We start from the raw sequence: 18,088 nt of genomic DNA, 5'->3' as shown, positions 1-18,088 counted from the left end.
CCCTCCTGGGGACAGGGATGGGGACACGTCATCCACCTGGGGATGGGGATGCAAGTCACCCTCCTGGGAATAGGGATGGGGATATGTGACATCCACTGAGGACACTGTGGAGGGGCACGTCCCCTGGGTGTGCTGCCCCATAGAGAGCTCCTTTGCATTGGGATTTGGGGTCCCCACAGCCTGCTCTGGGGGCATCCTGGAGAACACCATGGTGCCAGGAGCAGAGCTGGCCCCTGTTCTTTATTGCATGCTGGGCCACGGCCGGCGGCTCGCTGCCTCATAGGGCAGGGGCTGCTCCAGGTACTCAGTGATGGGGGTGGAGAAGGCAGCGTTCCTGCGGAAGGGGCTGTCTCCAGTGCGGATGCAAGTGACACCCTGGAGGGGAGAGATAGGGAGATCCCTGTGAGCAGTGGGTACAGCAGGGTGGTGGGGCAGGATGCGGGTGCTCACGGGCAGGCTGTGGGCTCGCTCCAGCCAGAAGCTGCGGGGCTGCTCCATGTGGTAGTTGTGGGGCTGTAGGAGAAAAGGGGAAATCCCATGCGAGTTGGGGGGGTGGCATGGAAACTCCCCTTCCCTCCCCCCCCCCTTGGGGTGCAGGGTGGCGGGCAGTACCTGGGTGGTGGTTGGGGGGGTGGGCTGGAAGCCCCCTGCCTGGTAATCTCGGTGAGTGGTAGAGAGGATCTCCATGGGACTAGGCGGTGAGTGGATCTCCTCCATCAGCTCCTGCCTGCAGGGCAGTGGGAGAGTGTGGGGTGCCCAGGACCCCCCTCCCCATGCCCAATGTTGGAGTCCCTAGGGACCGGGCCTCTCTTGGGGTCCCACAGGCTCACTGGTACTTCTGGTACAGCATCCACTCCAGCATGGCCTCCCGCTGCCCTGCGGGGAGCCAGCATCCTCAACATCACGCCCCTCCTCCCCCCCCCCACGACCCCTTCCCCCCTTTTTTTGAGGCCGCACCTCGTGCCGGCACTGAGATTCTGTGGGGTGGGCGGAAGGCATCCTTGGTGGTGCTGCAGGGCCATGGGACCGGTGGGTGCAGGGGGGCCAGCAGCCCGCGGTGGCCGTACCGGTGGACGAAGCCCTCACTGCCCAACTGCGGTGGTACCACATCGTCCAGGTGGTTGGTAGCTCTCTGGGGACACAGTGTGGGGCACACCGTGGGGTCACTGTCCCAGAGTGCTCACAGCTCCCTGTGGAGGAAACCTCAGCCCTGTGGGGCTCCCCATCCCACACAACTCAAGGGCATCCCAGCAGCTCGGGTTGGGAGGAGCAGGGGCTCACGGTGGTCCCCGGGCTGGTTTTGGGGCGGGGGTTTACCTCCTCCTGCCAGTTGTGGATCAGGCAGGTCCCCCGCGGCACACTGCGTCTCAGCTGCTCTGCCGGCACCTCAGGGAGCTCCTTGGTTGTGGGCACCGACTCCTCGGTCTGAGTCAGTGGCACCTCGTGGTCGTCCTCTTCTGTGTCCACCCCCTCGGGCGAGTCCTCGGTCGGGGTCGTCATCACCTCCTGGGGCTCCTCGGCCACAGCCACCACTGTGTCTCCGCAGCACGGGGACACCACGGGCAGCAGCACCTCACCCCGCAGCCGGATCCCACGCGGGGGTCCATCCGCGGGGTCCACAGGAACGACGTGGCCGGTCAGAGCCACCCTGCGTGGGGGCAGAGGAACGGCTGGGGTGCACCCCGTGATGCGTCCCCCGCCCCAAGCCTTCTGGTAGCCTCCTAGCCCCCATGTGCCCTCTGTTTTGGACCCCCAAGGCTCGCGACCCCAGTGAGCTCCCCACGACCCCCCTGGTGTCCAGGCCCCACCCCTGGGGGGTCTCGGGCCCCCTCCGCGCTCCGTGTTGCATGGCCGCGTCCCGCATCTCCATGGGGACGGTGAACGCGCGCCGCGCCCGTTCTTCCCGCGCGCTGATTGGCGGTGCCGCGTCCTGGCGCGGTTCCCATTGGCGGGGGTGAGCGCGGGGCGGGGCAAGAGGAGTACGGGGCAAAACGGAGCGAGAGGGGCAAGGGGGCGTGGCCAGGGGCGGGGGGCGTGGCCAGAGGCAAAAGGGGGGTGTGGCCAGGCCGGCGCGGGCTCCGACCATGTGCGCGCTGCGGGGCCGGGAGGGGCCTTCGTGCCTGGCGCCCAGCTGCGAGCTCGGCCCCACGGTGACAGCCCGGGGCAGGCAGGGCAGGGCCGAGCCGCCCTCAGCGCCTGCAGGACGCCGGCCCCGCTCCCCCCCCCGCCGGGCAGAAGAAGGGCCCTTTGACAGCGGCGGCGGCCCCGGGCTGTTATTGCAGCGCTCTGCGGTGTGCGCCGGCGGTGCCGCCGCGCTCCGACTCTGGGGCCTCTGTTTATCCTGGCCGACCTCACGTCCCACCCCCTGCCCCAGCGCGGCGGCCCCTCCCCAGGCGCTCGGCCTCGCGCCAGGCGGGGGGCAGCGGGGCTGCGGCAGCCGCTGGGGCCGTCCGTGCCGGAGCCCTGCGGAGGGGCCCGGGGCTGGAGCACATCTGGGCACGGCGTGCTGGTGACACATCTCCCCCCCGCTTCTCCACCCCCCTCCCTCCGCGATCTCTTTGGGGAACTTGCGTCATTTGCGATAGTCCTTGGCTGAATAATGAGAACGGCTCTGGACCTTCGCCCGCCCCGCTCCCCACGGCGTGGCACGGAGACGGGGGCCCGGCGCCTATGCATTTTTGGGGACTCCGCAGCCCAGGGAGTGCTTTTGGCGGTCGCCGACCTCCTGCTGCTGTGCTGCTGCTGTGCTGCTGCTGCCCGCCAGCCGTACGGGAGGGGCCCAGCACCTCAGCCCCCGCAAACGGGGACCTCGGGGGGGCTGCGAGCAGCACGCGGAGAGGAGGGACCCGCCTGTGCCCCCCAACCGGGCCCCAGCAGAAGCACCCTGCTGAACAGACCCCACATTATCCCCGGCGGCTGCGGTCCCCGGGCGGCTGGCGGGGGCCCAGGCTGCGGTGCCAGGTGGGCTGCGCGCTGCGCCAGCGCCCGCCCCGCGCTAAATTTAGCGGCGGACGGAGCGGGAGGCGCGGGGCAGGGAGCCCACGGACGCCTGCGCGTTGCGGCCCTGCACGTGTCCGCGTGGGCTGGAACGGCGCCTGGAGCTTCTCCGACAGGAATACGCTGCGCGTGTTTTGCACGTGCGGGGGGGGGGGGGGGGCTGGGGTAAGCAGTGTAACGTGTTTTGCACCGTGGCAGATGCACGCTTGCTGCTGATGCATGCAATGTGCTGTGCATGGTGGTGTGCGCTCTGCGCTGTGCAGTGCAACATTTTGCACATTGTTGGGTGCACAGTGGGTCTCGGCTGTGCAGTGCGACCTTTTGCACATTTTTGCACGGCCTGGGGTACAGTGCAACATGGGTCGGAACTTACAGCCAACTCCCATCCCTGAGGGAGTCACCACAAAACAGAGCCAGAAAATCCACTGCGTGTCCCCAGGAAACTTTATTGTGGGGTGACCTGGGGGGGGGGGGGGGGGGGGAGGGGACAGGGACAGGGGACCTCAGCCGGGGGGCCAGCTCATCTGCCGCCCGCCCAGCACGTGGAGGTGCAGGTGGTACACCGACTGGGCACCGTGCTTCCCGTCGTTGATGACTGCCGGGAGAGGAGCAAGGATCAGGGTGGGGAGTGTCACCCGTGGGGTGACACGCAGGGGGAACGCTCGACTCACCCAGCCGGTAGCCGTCAGACAGCCCCTCTGCCTGCGCCGTGCGCGCTGCCACCACCATCAGGTGTCCCAGGAGCTGTGGGAGCGGAGCCTGGGGCTCAGCCCCGCGTCCCTCACCCCACTGCTGCCCTCGGCAGCCATCCCCGCTCACCTGCGCGTCCTGCGGACCCACGAGGCTCAGCCGAGGAATGGGGCGCTTGGGGATCACTAGGAAGTGGACGGGCGCCTGCGGGGCTACGTCGCGGAACACCAGGCACTGAGGGAGGGAGGGCAGGCTGAGCCCCGCTCTCTCGCGTGGGTGCAACCCACGGTGTGACATGCGCTCCGCTGACCCCTACCTCATCGTCCTCGTACAGGATGGTGGCCGGCACGCTGCGGGCGATGATCCGGCTGAAGATGGTGGGCTCCGTGCCCACCTCGGCGGCCGCCCGCTGCGCCTTGCCCACCTCCCCGTCCTGCCCGCCGGCCGCGCAGCGGCAGCGCTGCGGACACGCGGGGATGTCACGGCGCGCGTGGGGAGGGGGCCGCGCGCTGGGGCCGCGCGGGGGCGTTAAGGGTGAGAGGTGGGGAACGGACGTGAGGAGGCACAAGTCGATGGCGGGGCCACACGCGTGGGTTACGAGCCGCAGTGACACCGCGGTAGGAGGCGCTCCCTCACGCGTGGACTTCGCACGGATGGGAGCGGCGGCACTGCTACGAAACCCCGTCTCCTCCCATTCCCTTCCGCCCCGCGCCCCTGCGCTGCCCACGGCTCCGCCCCCGCGGTTCCCGCGCCCCCTCCCCACGCGCGCCCACCTGCCCGGCGCGCGCCCGCGCCACCCAGGCGCGCGCCAGCCCGCGCGCCAGCACCGCCGCCATCGCCCGCACTGATCCCGCCCCCCGCCCCGCGCTCCCATTGGCTCCCACTCCGTCACTCCCGCGCCTTAAAGGGCCCGCACGCTCCTCCGCGTCTCCACGCGTGACACGGAGGGCACCGCGCCACACGCTGCGAGCGCCCAGCCGGAAGCGAGCGCAGTGCTGCCCGCTCACCCACACACCAACGAGTGCACGCCCGCCCGCGCCGCCACCTCCACGCGTTTCGCGTGGGTTCTCCCAGGGATGCCGACAACGAGAGCCGTGCCACTGCGCGTTTATTGCTGCTCAGAAGCCCATACGGGGGCGCTTGCGGCGCGGCTGCGAGGCGGAGGAGAGCTGGCTCTGTGAGCTGGTGAGCTGGCTCTGCGAGGAGGGGATGCAGCGCTGCACCGTGATGCTGCTGGGGGCCTCGGGGGGGTCCTGCGGGCCCTCGGCCCACACGGACAGGTAGTCCCGCAGCGTGCGACGGCGCTCCTTGGGGATGCCGCGGGAGCGCAGCTCCTGAGAGGACAGCAGGATCTCGGTGAGGGGCGGCGGGGGGGTGCGGGGTGGAGAGCACACCGCCACCTCCCGTGGGGTCGCCGGGGGGGTGCGGGGAATGCCACCCTCGCTGAGCTCGGACAGCTCAGACTGGTAGGTGATGGAGGAGGTGAAGCTGGCCGAGAGACTGCGGTGAGCCCGGCTGCGCTTCTGCCTCCGCCGCCGCTCCCGCAGTGCTCGTTGCCTCTGCAGGGTGCTGCCGGCTGGCCCCACGGCCCCCCACTCGCCTCTCCATGCTGCTGTTAGCCTGGCACTCAAGGCGTTGGGTTCCAAGGAGGGCGGTGGGCTGGGGGGCTCTGGGGCTGGCTCCCAGCGCTGGATGCGGCCCTGCTCACGCATGGCCTGGCGCAGCTGCAGCTGGTACTGCTGTAGGGCACTTGGTGCCACCTCTGACAGCTCCTTGCGGGTGAAGAGGCGCCGCTGGCTGAGGGTGGGGGGTCCGGATCGGCAGGAGGATGCTGGGGAGCCCACCCATGCCCGCAGCAGTGCCCGCAGCCAGCGGCGGTACCGCAGAGTGGCAGCCGTGCTGGGCACATTTGGGGCAGACTTGGGGCTGGCGTGGGGCTCAGGTTCCTCAGGTGCTGCTGGCGTGGCCACAACCTCTTCCTCCTCATCTTCATCGATTATCACCTCCAAATTGGATAAGTAGAAGGTCTGCTCTTCTTCCTCCTCCTGTTCCTCTTCCTCGCTGTCAAACAGAATGGGAGAGCCAGGGGGTGCTGCTGCCTCATCCCCCTTGTTAGGAGTGGGAGCTGGTTCTGCCTCATCCCCCTCGTCAGGAACAGGCGTGGGTGCTGCTTCGTGTCTCAGTGTCTGGTAGAAGACATCACCCGCCTCGGAGAGCTGGAACACCAGAATGGACTCTTGGTGGCCCTGCTCATGTTGCACGGCAGCCAGCCCTATGGGGATAAATGGGGCATTGTCACCACACACCCCACTCCACCTCCCCATGGATGCAGCACTCACTCTTCCCCAGTCCCTACATCCTCTCCTAAGCTCTCAGTATCTCATCTTGCACATGGTGTTGAGTAGCATTTGCCTTTTGATGCATGCCTGATGCAGCACTGACTTCTGGCTGCTGCACCTCCAGGACCTGTACACCCCAGGACCACTCACCAGCTGCAGGGATGCTGAGGCGCTGCTGGAGCAGGTGGTGCTGGTGTGGGAGCTGTGTGGGGAGGTGAGGTAGGCAGCTGGCAACGCTGTGTAGCCGCTGTGGTGGCCCTGCGAGCTGGCAGGCCATCTGGCTACCCCCTGCAATAAGACATGTCAAAAATCAGCTAGTGAGGCAGCAGGGTCAGGACATGGACATGAGGGGAGTCTCTGTGTCCCCTACCTGTTTTCTCACCTGTGTACTGCAGCAGCAGCAGTTCCTGGGTATGAGAAGTGCCCAGCAGTGCTTTATGGCTCCTCCCAGACTCCCCCGGCACAATGTCAGCAAACACAGGGGGGGCTTTCATCATGTGTGCCCATTTCAGCACAGGCACCAGCGGCAAGCGCTCATCCAGCAGGTACATGGCAAACTGGGAGGGGGGAATACTCAGCAGGGCTCCCCCCACCTGCATCCAGACCAGCTGCATGAGGTGGGTGGGGAGGTATGGGGACTCCGAGCGATGGAGGACTCACCTGGGTGGCAACAAGGTGCTGGCAGGGGTGAGCCCTACCTAGGTACATGGGCAGTACTACGCGTTCACCCTGCTGGCACTTGGCTTCCTCACCCACCTTGAAGAAGTCGAAGTGGCAGCTGGTGGGGGCCTGCAGTGGCATAGCAGGGTGCTGTCAGCACCATGGGGCACAGTAGGACCACCCCACAGCTGACCCTGAACTCTGTTCCCATGCTCACCCGAGCATCCAGGCACAGGATGCCAGTGCGGTCAGCACAGCTCAGCACCCGCGGGTGAGCAGTGAAGTCACTCCAGCGCCAGGGCGAGTGGTCCCGGAAAAACAGGGTCTGGGGGTCATGGCGGAGCCGCTGCAGCCTGTGGGGAAAGGACAGAGCTCTTCCTTGCTGCGGGGCACCCCTGCCTCCTGCCACCCCGAACGCTGGGGATGCAGCGTCCCAACTCACCCTGTCTCGATGTTCCATAGATAGATGGCTCCACTCTGGGTGCAGACTGACAGCTCCCCAGACAGGTGTGGGCTGTGGGGTAGAGATATGGCATCACATTGGAAGGCCTCTGGCTGAGGACCTCTCCAGAGCTCTGTATCCCCAGCACAAACCTGACGGTGAGGCAGGAGGCTGGCACATCAGTATGGATGACCTGCAGTGGGCTGGGGGCAGCCCCCGTCTTGCCTGGCATCCTCCAAACACCACAGTGGTAGTCAGAACGAACGCCGACAAAGTCTAGTAGGAGACAGGAGAGCAGGCAGTTGAGAGGCCAGGGATGCCACCATGTCTATGCAGTGCACAGGTCCCAGGGCTCACTCACCTTGCCCATCCACCCGGGCAGCAGCTACTTGCCGGATGCGCCCATTGAGCTCAAACTGCACTGGCAGCCCCCGGGCCCGGGGCTGCTCCCCCAGCACCACATCCTGGAAATCTAGAGTGCTGGCTAAGGGCACTGCAACACAGTGCCCCCCTGTCCCAGATCCCCCACATATCATAGGGAAGGATACAGAGGTGGTTCATGGCCAACCCGCCAGGGTATACCAGGCATCCCACATGACTGCTTGCATCCCGAGGGGGCAGCCAGGCTAGTGCTCCCCCTGTGGAACTATCATCGAAGAGCATGCTGGTCCACTGTAGCAGCAGCTCTTCATGCACGCAGTCGGCCAGCAGTCCCAGTGGCATCTCAAAGAGCCAGTCCCGGCACAGATGAGAGAACAAGCGCAGGTGGGAGGTAAATCTACGCTGAGGGCAGCCACTGTGAGGGAACAACCACTGTCAGGAAGATGCCGGAGCCCACAGCCCCCCCAGCCCAGCAGCACTCACCGCCTGGCTTCCATATGGTTGATCTTCTCCACCAGGGATGTCATGCGGATGGTTGTGTCCCGGATACTGGGTTTCTGCAGGAAGGAGAGCAGCAGTGCCGCTATGAGCAGAAAGGAGGGGGTACGCCGGTGTCCCCCTCAGCCCCACCAAGGACACTGACCCTGAGCCTGGAGTCTCCCAGGTGGAAGTTCTTGTGCAGCAGCTGCCCCAGGGAGCTGAAGGCGTCCTCAGGGTGATCCACAAAGAAGTGCCCCATCTGCAAGGAGACAGCAGTGTGGGTACGTGCGGGGATGTCATGGGGGAGCTGAGCCCTGGCTGCTCAGCAGCACCTGAGCCCATACCTGCTTGGCAAAGTCCAGCGCAGCTCCAGACCTCCCTGTCCGCAGCTTTCTGTGCAGGACACCGTGGTAGAGGATATCCTGAGGGGTGACAGCGGGGACCCAGCAGCCTGTGGGGGGGGGAGCAGGGGGCGGTGGGGAGGGTGGCTGCCAAGGCCGTCCTGGCACCAGGTGGCAGCCCCATCCTCGGGCCCCCCGCACCCTTTGACCCTCACCCATGTTGGGCGGCAGCAGCGGCACCGCCGCGGCCTCGGCCGGCGTCCAGCTCTCGCCCTCGTGGCTGCGGAGGGGCGCAAACGGTGGCTGCACCTGCAGGGAGAGCGGCGGGGAGGTGAGGGCGGCGCCGGTGCCCCCTTCCCGTGCTCCCAGTGTCCCCCACGTCCCCTCCTCTGCCTTCCCGTACGTTCAGTGCACCCTCCCGTGCTCCCGTTGCCCCTCACCTGCCGCCGTCTGGGCCCGGCCTCCAGCACCTCCCCCCGCTCCCCCCAGCCGGCAGCCGGAGCCGGGCCCCCCTCGTCCCTGGGGGGGCCGCAGCCGAAGTAGGAAGGGAAAAGCACTCCCGGGAACTCCATCGGCCCCCGAGAGCTGCGCGAGATACCGGAGGAGGAGGGGGGAAACGGTGATGCCCGGTACGTGAACTCGGCAGTGCAGGTGCTACCCGGGACCAGATTCGGACGGAAGCGGCAAGCACGCGGGCCCGACGCCGCCGGAAGTAGGAGGGAGCCCTCGGCACCGCTCTCCAATCAGCGGTCGGGCATAGAAAAGGGCACGGCCTGATGTGCGACACTGCCCCCTGGCGTGTCGGCGGCATAGCGCGCTCAAGGCGCGCAGAAAGCGGGGCCGCCCCGGCTGTGAGCGACAGGCAGAGCCGCCAATAGCCGTGTGGGGGCGGGGGAGGGGGGCGGGGCGGGTGACGTCATGGTCGCCCCTGCGCGGCGGGGCTGCTGGCGGCGCGCGCCCCACGGCAGCCGGCGCGGTGGCATGGGGCGGCGGGGCGGCGGGCGGGGGCGGCCGCTCCCACCGCCACCCCTCCTCCGCCTGCCCCTGCTGCTCGTGCCACTCCTCCTTCTCCTCTTGCCGCCGCCGCCCGCCGGTGAGTGCCGCGGGGCCGAGGGATGTGGGATGTGCGAGGAGTCAGGGATCTGAGGGCTGTGGGATGCTGCGTGGGGGGGGGGTGGGGGAGGTGCGTGCTTGCAGTAGGGGACGTGGGAAATGGAGTGTGCACGCGGTGGGGTGAGAATGAAGCACAGACCGTGTGCAGTGGGGCACAGCATCTGCCTGCTGTGGGATGCGTGCGCCATGGGACAGTGTGTGCAGTGGGGTGCCAGATGTGTGTGCAGCGAGATTTAGAGCAAATGTGCAGCAAGGCACATAGATGTGTGTGCTGTGCGATGCCCGTGCAATTGAGTTTAGGGTGCGTAGGCAATGGTGCACGAAGTGTGCGCACAGTGGGGCACATTCATGTGTGATGGGAGACGGCAGTGTGAGTGCAATGGGGTGCTGGCATAATGGGACATGGAGACGTGTGTGCGGGGGTAGTGCCTGATGATAAGCAGGCTGTGGGGCACACGTGCAGTGGGGTATCTGAGGGGAGCTCAGGGGTGTGCGTGCTGGAGGGACACAGGTGGTGTAAGTGCAGAGGGGCACCCAGGGGGGGTCAGATTAATGGCCAGGGGCTCCATGGATCTGCAGATGCAGCGTGTCACCAGGACTGAGGGCTGTGAAGTGGGGCAGCAGGGATGCATGCAGTGAGGGGGATGTGTGTGCAGTGAGGGTGAGTGGGGGGACACTGGAGTGACTACGTGAAGAAATGAGTGTGCTGTCAGGCACGGGAGCTGTCTTTATTCGGGGGCTGCGGAGGGGTATGCGGTGTTGTGTATGGCGGATCACAGAGGAAGGCGGCCGAGCTGTGGAGTGGAAGCACTATGGACCCCTTTGGGGCAGCTGGAGGGAGCTGTCCGTGGTGCTGACCCCGGCACAACGGGAGCTGTCCGTGGTACTGACCCTGCTGGGAGGGGAGGTCACCTCTCTTCGGCTTCTGCGCTGGGGCAGAGGCGCTCTTGCTTTTCACCTTCCTCTCCTTCATAGATAGGAAATTATGTTCCATCCTCCAGCTTTCCTGGCCGCACTGTGGCCTCACTGCCGCAGGGCTCCAGCCTGACTCTCCCTGTGCACTTGAGTGCCCTCACTTTGCCTCAGATGAGTGGGCTCTGGGAATTGCAATGGGGTCAGAAAGCTCTGCGTGCTTCCCTCATGCCATCTCCCGGAAGCGTGTTCACTGTCTCTTTCTCTTTGAGGTCCACTGCCAGTTCACTGACCCCAGCTGGCAGGGAGCTTTGGTCCCCTGGGGAACCATGGACTGGCCAGGTGGTTCATGGCAGGGAAATTGTGATTGAGTACTCTTGCATGCAGATGGGAATTTCATGCCCATCTTGTGTTGGCTGGCAACGAAGGGAGGGGGAGCTGCCTTTGTTCCAGGCAAGGGAGCAGATGCATGTCAGTGTTCAGCCTGCTGGGGCTGCACACACACAGCACAAACACACGTGCATGCAAGCACATGCACATGCGCCCAGCCAGACACTGTAAAAAGCAGCCCTTCTTCTCAGCTGTCCCCTTCCCTGATGGATACGTCCTCCTGGCCACAACCCTGCTCCCATCTGCTTCTCTGCTAGCATCCCCTTTGTTGGCTGCTTGTAGAGACCTACGTCTTATTCTTGGTGAGTAAGGCATGGATCTCCTAGGCTGGCAGTGGGGAAGCGGTACAATAGTAGAGTGAAGTTACTGCTCCTGTCTGGAGATCAGATCTTCCTTATTTCCACTCTACCAAGGAAGTGTTTTTCTTCTCCTGCTAAAGCTCCTGAAATCCCCAGGCGGCTGGACTTCTGGGCAGTGAGACATGCCATGCAATAGCAGAAGGTGTCTTAAACATAGAGCTGTACACAGCCACACACACCCTTGTGTGTGGGTGTGCACGCCTTCATTTAGCTGTGCATGCAGACAGCGCCCACACGTGCATATGTGCGCACATATGCGCATCATTCCTCCTCCACAAACACAGGAGAGCTTAGGAGCTGTGCAGGAAGTGCATAGCTCTCTAGTTCTTGGTGCTGAATGGTGCAGACTGTGCCAGGGGTGGACACAGCTGACATCAGCCCTGGGCATACAGTGAAATGGCTCAGTTGCAGCTTCTCCTGCCCCTCACACTGAGAGTCCCTTGAATCTCTTCTGCAGATGGGCTCTTTGTGACCGACTACTTCACCCGCACACCACGCAAGCTCAGTCCCTTCCGCTCCTTTGCCAGCATCGAACTCTTTCACTTCCACATCCCTGAGGACACGGTCATTGCTGTTTGGAATCTCATCACCTTCAAGGAGCAAGGTGGCACCTTCGGGGACCAGTGCCCAGACCGTAGCATCACCGTGTAAGTAAGCAGCTTGCCCCCTCTGTTCCTTTCCCACCTGACCCTGCCTTCTGTTGCTGCCTGCCTGGATGTGCCCTGCAGCCTGCCTGCACCCGTTGGCTTCTTGCTTTTGCATGCATGGTTACACACACGTGCATATACATGCAGGTCACGCATACACAGGCACACAGGCATTAGATTCAGGTACACACATGCACAATTATGTGCACAAATATGCACATATGCACGTAGGTGCACAAAGATGTTCATGCACATGCGGATGCATACACTTAATCTCCCTCCCCATAATTCATTTGTTGCAATTTTCACTCCTTTGTGCAGTTCATCCATGAGCAGTTTTACTTAAACACCTGTCCAGGGAAGATCAGGGTCTCCACCGAGGTCCTGGCTTACTGATGTCCTTCCCATGATGGCTCTGAACTTGCCTGCAGAGGCACACCTGCTTGGAGGGTGGGCTGCCCCTGCCATGCTGCCCAGTCTGGGCTGTGTTAACTTCTGTTTCTCCTGCAGGTATTTCCGCTCAGGGGCTCCTTCTGTCATTAACCCGCTGCACACACACTTTCCCAGTGACACGGCTGTCCCTGGCTCCTTCGCGCTGACCCTCACCTGGACCTTGCCCAACCGCACCACGGGGGTGTTCAATATCACCAGCCCCCTGCCTGGAGACTGGTTCCTGGCTGCCCACCTGCCCAAGGATGAGGGCAAGATCTCCGTCAAGGTGAAGGACTGGGGGAACGCATAAATCGAATTGGCTAGGTGTCTTGTATAGGTCACTTGGGGGGCATATGAATAATTGGCAGGGGTTCTGGGCATCTCTGGGGAGAGGAGACCAGGGCAGACTGCCTACCCCATCACCATAGTGCAGGGCCTGTGGTTGTGGGACAGTGGCTCGGTGTGGCTGGTCCCCATGCTGACTGTCCTGCTGGCACAGGGCCTTTATGAGGAGTGCCAGTACCTCTTCCAGCCACAGCTCATTGTGCAGCGCCTGGTGAACATTGCTGTGCTGTACCCTGGTTACGTCACTGAGCAGAGCATGGCTCCCCATAACCGCTCCTGCCTCTACAAGTGAGTGTGAGAGGGTCTGATAAGGAAGGGCAGCCTTGGGACCCAACCCACTGACCCGTGCTGATGCAAGCATTCTGCAGGGTGTTCGTGCCCAGCTACACGTCACGTGTGCTGGTGGAGGTGCTGCGGTGCCGTGGGGCTGAGGGCTGCCCACTCTGGCTGCGCATGCGAGCAAAGGCCCCCCCACTGCACAACTCAACAGCACTGGACTGCCGGGAGCATGCACCCTGCCAGCTTGCACTGGACCTGCCTTTCTGGCAGCACTGGTACTATGTGCTGGTGGAGAGGCACCCTGGGGCTCCAGGCACCGTCTCCTTCCAGATCACCGTGCTGCTGACAGGTAAGGGGCACAGGGAGACTTGAGAGGGCACAGACTTGAGTGGGAGATGGCAAGGGTTGACTCTGGGATCTGGGTACATAGTGACACCCAGCTTGCTGGGATGCTGGGATGCACTGGGATGCATTGGGATGCACTGAGAGGTGCTGGGACACTGGGAGATGTTTGGAGATGCTGGGTCTTTAGGAGGTGCTGGAAAGTACTGGGACATCAGGAGGTGCTGGGATGCTGTGGGACACTGGTCATGTGCTGAGATGCTGAGACATTGGAATGCTCTGGGATACTGGGAGGTGTTGGGACACTTGGATGTGCTAGGATGCAGCGATTGCCAACCGGGTGGACAGGGAGAGCAGGTGGGAGGTGAGGGCAGGAGGCCAGGAGGCTGCACGGTGCCAGGGCTGACGGCTCTGCTCCCAGACTGCTCCCGCCCCAGCCTGGCCCGGCCGCCCTTCCTGCCCTCCAGCGCCTCCATGAACATGCCGCACTCCTTTGGTTCTGCGGGTGGGATGGTGCTGGGGGACAGCCCCCCTCCCACCAGCCCCAACAGCACCAAGCGCCCGCTCCCCATCTCTTCCACCATGCCTGCCACTGAGCGCTGCTGGCCCATCCGCCCCACGCTGCGCAACGAGCTCGACACTTTCTCCGTCCACTTCTACATCTTCTTTGGGCCCAACGTGTCAGTGCCGCCCGACCGCCCTGCTGTCTTTGTCATCAACCTCCTGCCGGTGCTGGACAGTGGCGGGGTGCTCAACCTGGAGCTGCGGCTCAATGTGGTGAGGTGGTCGGGCCAGGAGATGAGCATGTTGGGGTCTGGGGCAGGGGTGCCTTTGGGTCATGGGCCATGATTTGAGAGCTGTTGGGTGGTGGACCACGGGTTAGAATGCTTGAAGAGTAGATAATGACCAGGGTGCTCGTGGGTGATATGCTAGGGTGCTGTCAAGTGCTGTGCTGTCAGAGCAGGGGACACTCCCAGTGCTGCTTTAGGGCCATCTCCCCTCTGCCCTCAGAGCTCCCTGTGTGGTGAGAATGTGACAGTGTTTGGCTGTCTGAACCATGAGGTCCCACTGACATCCAGTGACAACGCATCGGTTACCTGTGAGACAGGTAGGCTGGGCTGTGCCTGCTCCCTGCTGTGGCCGTGGGTTTTGACCCTCATGCCCTGCCAGGGGCTGCCTGGGGTGGGTGGGTGCCTGGCCTGCCTGCTGCCCAGCTCACCCGCAGCTTTCCCTGCCGACAGAGTCCCTGGCAGGCTTCCTGCTCTCTGTCAATGCCACGGCCAGCCTGAGCCGCCTGCGCATCCCCTACCCCCAGACGGGCAGCTGGTACCTGAGCCTGCGCTCCCTCTGTGCCACAGAGCATGGGTAAGATCCCAGAATGCCCGCTATGTGTCACTGCATCCCAGTGCATCCCAGTGTATCCCAGCCTCACTGTCCTGGCAGAGCTGGGTGTCACTGCACCAATCCTGTTGGTGGGCTCCTGCAGCTCTGCTCTGAAGCTCTGAGTTGGGAAGCAGCTGTTGGCTTGTGTGCATCTGGGGGCTGTGCTCATGCTCAGTGCATACACATTCGGGTGTTTGACCTTGTTCCCCCATGGGGTAGGTTTGAGCCTTGCACCAATGTGACAGCTGAGGTCTACCTGCGCGTCTACCTCTCACCCTGCATCAATGACTGTGGCATCTATGGGCAGTGCAAGCTGCTGCGTACCAACAATTATTTGTATGCAGCCTGCGAGTGCAAAGCTGGTAAGATCTTTTGTAGGCACTCTGTCAGTCCTCCTGTCCCAGCAATCCAATGGGTACTGGATGGAGCTTCCTCTCTCTTGCAGGATGGAATGGCTGGGGCTGCACTGACAATGCCGAGGCATTCACCTATGGTTTCCAGCTTCTCTCCACTCTGCTGCTCTGCCTCAGCAATGTCATGTTTGTGCCTCCCGTGGCCATCGCTGTGCGCAGTCACTACCTCCTGGAAGCTGCTGTCTACATCTTCACGATGTTCTTCTCCACTGTAAGTGCAGGGTGGGGATAGAATCGTAGGATCATTTGAATTGAAAATGTCATCTAGTCCAACTCCCCTGCAGTGAACAGGGACACCTACAGCTCAGTCAGGTCCTCAGAGCCTGACCTTGAGAGTGTCCAAGGACGGGGCATCTACCACTTCTTTGGGCAACCCATATCTGAATCTCCCCTCTGTTAGTTCAAAATCATTTATCTTTGTCCTATCACAACAGACCCTCCTAAAGAGTGTGTCCCTTTCTTTCTTACAGCCCCCCTTTAGATACTGAAAGGGTAGCCTGTGTTGAGATACTGAAAGGATGGTGGGCAGGGAGTTGGGCAATATGGAATGACTCTCACCCCGTTCCCTCTGTGGTCCCAGTTTTATCATGCCTGTGACCAGCCAGGCATCGTGGTGTTCTGCATCATGGACTATGACGTGCTGCAGTTCTGTGACTTCCTGGGTTCCCTCATGTCTGTCTGGGTCACTGTCATCGCCATGGCCCGGCTGCAGCCCGTGGTCAAGCAGGTGAGTGCAGAGAGAGTGCATGTGGGGGGGGAGGGATCCTGGAGTGGAGGTCCAACCTGATGTCCCTCTCACCACCCCACAGGTGCTGTACCTTCTGGGGGCCATGCTGCTCTCCATGGCACTACAGATGGACCGCCATGGGCTATGGAACCTGCTGGGACCCAGCCTCTTTGCCTTGGGCATCATGGCCATTGCTTGGGTAAGGTCCCATTGCATCCCCTTCCTGTTGTATCACCCGTCCCCATGCTTAGCCCTCCCCAGCTTGCCACCACGGGGTGGGGGACATGGCTTGTCATGGTGTGGTGGCAGAGGGGCCATGGCCACCCCTGAGGTGCTGTTGTCCCCGTGCAGACGGCTCGCTCCATCCGTCGCCGCCACTGCTACCCACCCACCTGGAAGCGCTGGGCGTTCTACCTGTGCCCAGGTGCGCTGATTGCGGTGGCTGCTGTGCTGCTCTATGCCTTCGTGGAGACGGAGGAGAACTACTTCTACATCCACAGTATCTGGCACCTGCTCATCGCCGGCAGCGTGGGCTTCTTGCTGCCACCCCGTGCCAAGCCCAGCGGGCGCCTGGGGCCGCTGCCCCGCCATAAGGGCTGTGGGTACCAGCTCTGCGTCAACGAACAGGAGGAGCTGGGGCTTGTTGATCCAGCGGTGGCCTCCATCAACAGCATTTGCACCAGCTGATGCTACCAGTGCACTGGACTCAGGCAGGGATGGTGACACAGGGAACAGCAGGACTCCTCCGGGCTGGCGCACAGCTGTCCTGGTGTCACATTTACAGCCTGGTTGAACTTGTCAGCAGGCATTGCTTGCCATTCCATCGGGCACAGGAGTGCCCCCCTCCCCACTACCTTCAGCCCCCCTGGTGACACCTTGGTGCCCTGCGTGTGGCTGTCCCCACCCCATAGTGCTGGAGCGGTGACATCCCTGCTAGTGCCACCAGCCCTGGGCAGCTGCAGGGCACTGAGCCTTGCTGGGAGGGGGCAATGCATGCGCTGGGCCCCTAGATCTGCTTACAGTAATGCTGTCTCAGCCTCTGAGAGGAGTTGGGGGAAAGATGTTCTGGGGGGGACGCATTGACAGTCAGGTCCCCAATCCCTGTGTGTCAGCCAAGGTGTCCTCATGTGCCCCTGTACAGCCTTAGGTCATGTTGGCAGTGGGGCAGAAGCTCTGCCACACACTGGGCTGCATCCTGGGGTCCTGCCAGCTACATGAGGGGGCAAAACCCTGACCCTGGGCACCCTGAGGGGGGTGGGAGGTGAGATGGAGCAGAGGGAGGGAGACCCCACTGCCCCTTCTCCCTGCTGCAGGAGATTGCTTCAGTTCCCCAAGCTGCAGCCCAGGAATGGATCCTGGTTCACAGCGGGCTGGGGTTTGGTAGGTGTGGGGCAAACAGGCAGCTCCAGCCCCACTGTTCTGGGGGCAGCAAGCAGTGCTGAGCCGTGGTGCCTGTGCGAGGGCCCCGGGGTCCGGCACCCGGGAGCTCATCCTCCATCTCTGTCTCTGCCAGGCAAAATGCTCTGTCTGGTCCAGCCAGGCGGCCGGTTGGGGATTAATTTTTAATTAAAAACGTTGCTCACTTCACCAAACCCAATTGTGTCTCTTCATCTCCCAGAGAGACACAGTACTGAACTCTTGCATCACTGCAATGCATGCAGTGTGCCACGTGTGGTGCTTGTGCCATCCGGTGCAAGCATCTGCCTGATGAGGGGTCCTGCACACAGCACCCCAACATGGAGGCACTCAAGATCAGGCTGGAGGGTCTCTGAGCACCTAACAAAGTTGTAGCTGTCCCTGTTCATTTCAGGGGAGTTGAACCAGATGTCTCTTCAGTGTCCCTTCCAACTCAAACGATCCTAAGATTCTATGATAGATCCTATGAACTTTACAGAGAGGACTGCATCCTGCATGGCATCTGTGCCCCAGCCCACCACTGTGGGGCTGAAACAAAAACTGCTTCTTGTTGAGTTTAGGTAGGCCCTACAATAACAGGCTGCAACAAGTATGTGGTGAGATGTGTCTCAGTGGGGTTTATCCATAGGAGCTGTCCAGGGAAGCTGCAAGGAGCCACGCTCCTGTTCCTCTTGGATTCACTTTGCAGCATCCGGGACAGCCCAGCAATCGGTTAATTAAATCTGCGATTGCATTTTTCATCTCAAGGCCAGGCCAAGCAGCCAGGCGTGCTCCTGGGGAGGGAGCCTGGCAGGTAGCAGTGGGGAGGATCCCAGCATTCGGTGACAGCCCAGTGCGTCCCCTGAGTCCTGCTGGCTGCCTGTGGGGAGATGGGTATCCCCCTGCCTGCTTCCCAGACACTTCCATCCCTAATGAGGATGCTGTTAGGGTGAAGACTGGGCTCTGCCTGTTCCCTGCTCAGATTTTTGCCAGTCCTCTGATTCCAGTGGGAACAGCCTTC

General features: G+C 62.9%; 4 protein-coding genes and 1 long non-coding RNA gene across 11 annotated transcripts; 1 reads left to right on the top strand and 4 right to left on the bottom strand.

Moving 5' to 3' along the window:
- Positions 1–197: 197 nt before the first annotated feature.
- On the bottom strand, positions 198–2,533 carry SPAG8 (sperm associated antigen 8). The gene is made up of 7 exons (XM_003642918.6): positions 1,809–2,533; positions 1,318–1,648; positions 958–1,132; positions 831–876; positions 613–727; positions 451–513; positions 198–375 (listed from the first exon to the last, which is right to left on the bottom strand). Exons 1-7 carry the CDS (start codon positions 2,516–2,518, stop codon positions 241–243), a joined length of 1,575 nt encoding a protein of 524 aa, XP_003642966.4. The 5' UTR covers positions 2,519–2,533; the 3' UTR covers positions 198–240.
- An 886-nt stretch (positions 2,534–3,419) lies between these two features.
- HINT1 (histidine triad nucleotide binding protein 1) lies at positions 3,420–4,576 on the bottom strand. Of its 2 annotated transcripts, XM_015277490.4 has the most exons (5): positions 4,461–4,533; positions 4,004–4,147; positions 3,817–3,921; positions 3,669–3,741; positions 3,424–3,592 (listed from the first exon to the last, which is right to left on the bottom strand). In XM_015277490.4, exons 1-5 carry the CDS (start codon positions 4,521–4,523, stop codon positions 3,501–3,503), a joined length of 477 nt encoding a protein of 158 aa, XP_015132976.1. In that variant the 5' UTR covers positions 4,524–4,533; the 3' UTR covers positions 3,424–3,500. The 2 variants fall into 2 exon arrangements, with proteins under 2 accessions (XP_046761930.1, XP_015132976.1); XM_046905974.1 differs by having other exon boundaries at positions 3,420–3,592; positions 4,004–4,576.
- Positions 4,577–4,778: 202 nt separating this feature from the next.
- On the bottom strand, positions 4,779–9,171 carry TAF1C (TATA-box binding protein associated factor, RNA polymerase I subunit C). 4 transcript variants are annotated; one of them, XM_004937135.5, is made up of 14 exons: positions 8,929–9,171; positions 8,546–8,639; positions 8,334–8,440; positions 8,153–8,248; positions 7,993–8,066; positions 7,677–7,924; positions 7,490–7,600; positions 7,281–7,404; positions 7,129–7,200; positions 6,904–7,039; positions 6,687–6,815; positions 6,397–6,583; positions 6,177–6,314; positions 4,779–5,959 (listed from the first exon to the last, which is right to left on the bottom strand). In XM_004937135.5, exons 1-14 carry the CDS (start codon positions 9,139–9,141, stop codon positions 4,806–4,808), a joined length of 2,883 nt encoding a protein of 960 aa, XP_004937192.2. In that variant the 5' UTR covers positions 9,142–9,171; the 3' UTR covers positions 4,779–4,805. The 4 variants fall into 4 exon arrangements, with proteins under 4 accessions (XP_004937192.2, XP_004937193.2, XP_004937194.1 ...); XM_004937136.5 differs by having other exon boundaries at positions 6,409–6,583; XM_004937137.5 differs by having other exon boundaries at positions 8,771–9,019.
- On the top strand, positions 8,607–17,264 carry TMEM8B (transmembrane protein 8B). Of its 3 annotated transcripts, none has more exons than XM_040656501.2 (13): positions 8,607–8,959; positions 11,562–11,751; positions 12,262–12,469; positions 12,683–12,816; positions 12,897–13,156; positions 13,571–13,926; positions 14,161–14,257; positions 14,391–14,514; positions 14,752–14,894; positions 14,978–15,156; positions 15,526–15,672; positions 15,755–15,871; positions 16,024–17,264. In XM_040656501.2, the coding sequence occupies exons 1-13, from the start codon at positions 8,953–8,955 to the stop codon at positions 16,357–16,359; spliced, it is 2,298 nt and encodes a 765-aa protein (XP_040512435.1). In that variant the 5' UTR covers positions 8,607–8,952; the 3' UTR covers positions 16,360–17,264. The 3 variants fall into 3 exon arrangements, with proteins under 3 accessions (XP_040512435.1, XP_001233115.5, XP_015132975.2); XM_001233114.7 differs by lacking the exon at positions 8,607–8,959 and adding an exon at positions 9,234–9,423; XM_015277489.4 differs by lacking the exons at positions 8,607–8,959; positions 11,562–11,751; positions 12,262–12,469; positions 12,683–12,816 and having other exon boundaries at positions 13,026–13,156; positions 13,617–13,926.
- LOC121108601 lies at positions 14,835–15,610 on the bottom strand. The gene is made up of 2 exons (XR_005843237.1): positions 15,504–15,610; positions 14,835–15,154 (listed from the first exon to the last, which is right to left on the bottom strand). It is a non-coding gene; the product is annotated as an uncharacterized LOC121108601 (long non-coding RNA).
- Positions 17,265–18,088: the final 824 nt, after the last annotated feature.

Source organism: Gallus gallus, chromosome Z, assembly GCF_016699485.2.
Source record: "Gallus gallus isolate bGalGal1 chromosome Z, bGalGal1.mat.broiler.GRCg7b, whole genome shotgun sequence".
Lineage (NCBI taxonomy): Eukaryota > Metazoa > Chordata > Aves > Galliformes > Phasianidae > Gallus > Gallus gallus.
Note: the sequence above shows the minus strand (reverse complement) of the source record. Positions and strands in the feature narration are given on the sequence as shown.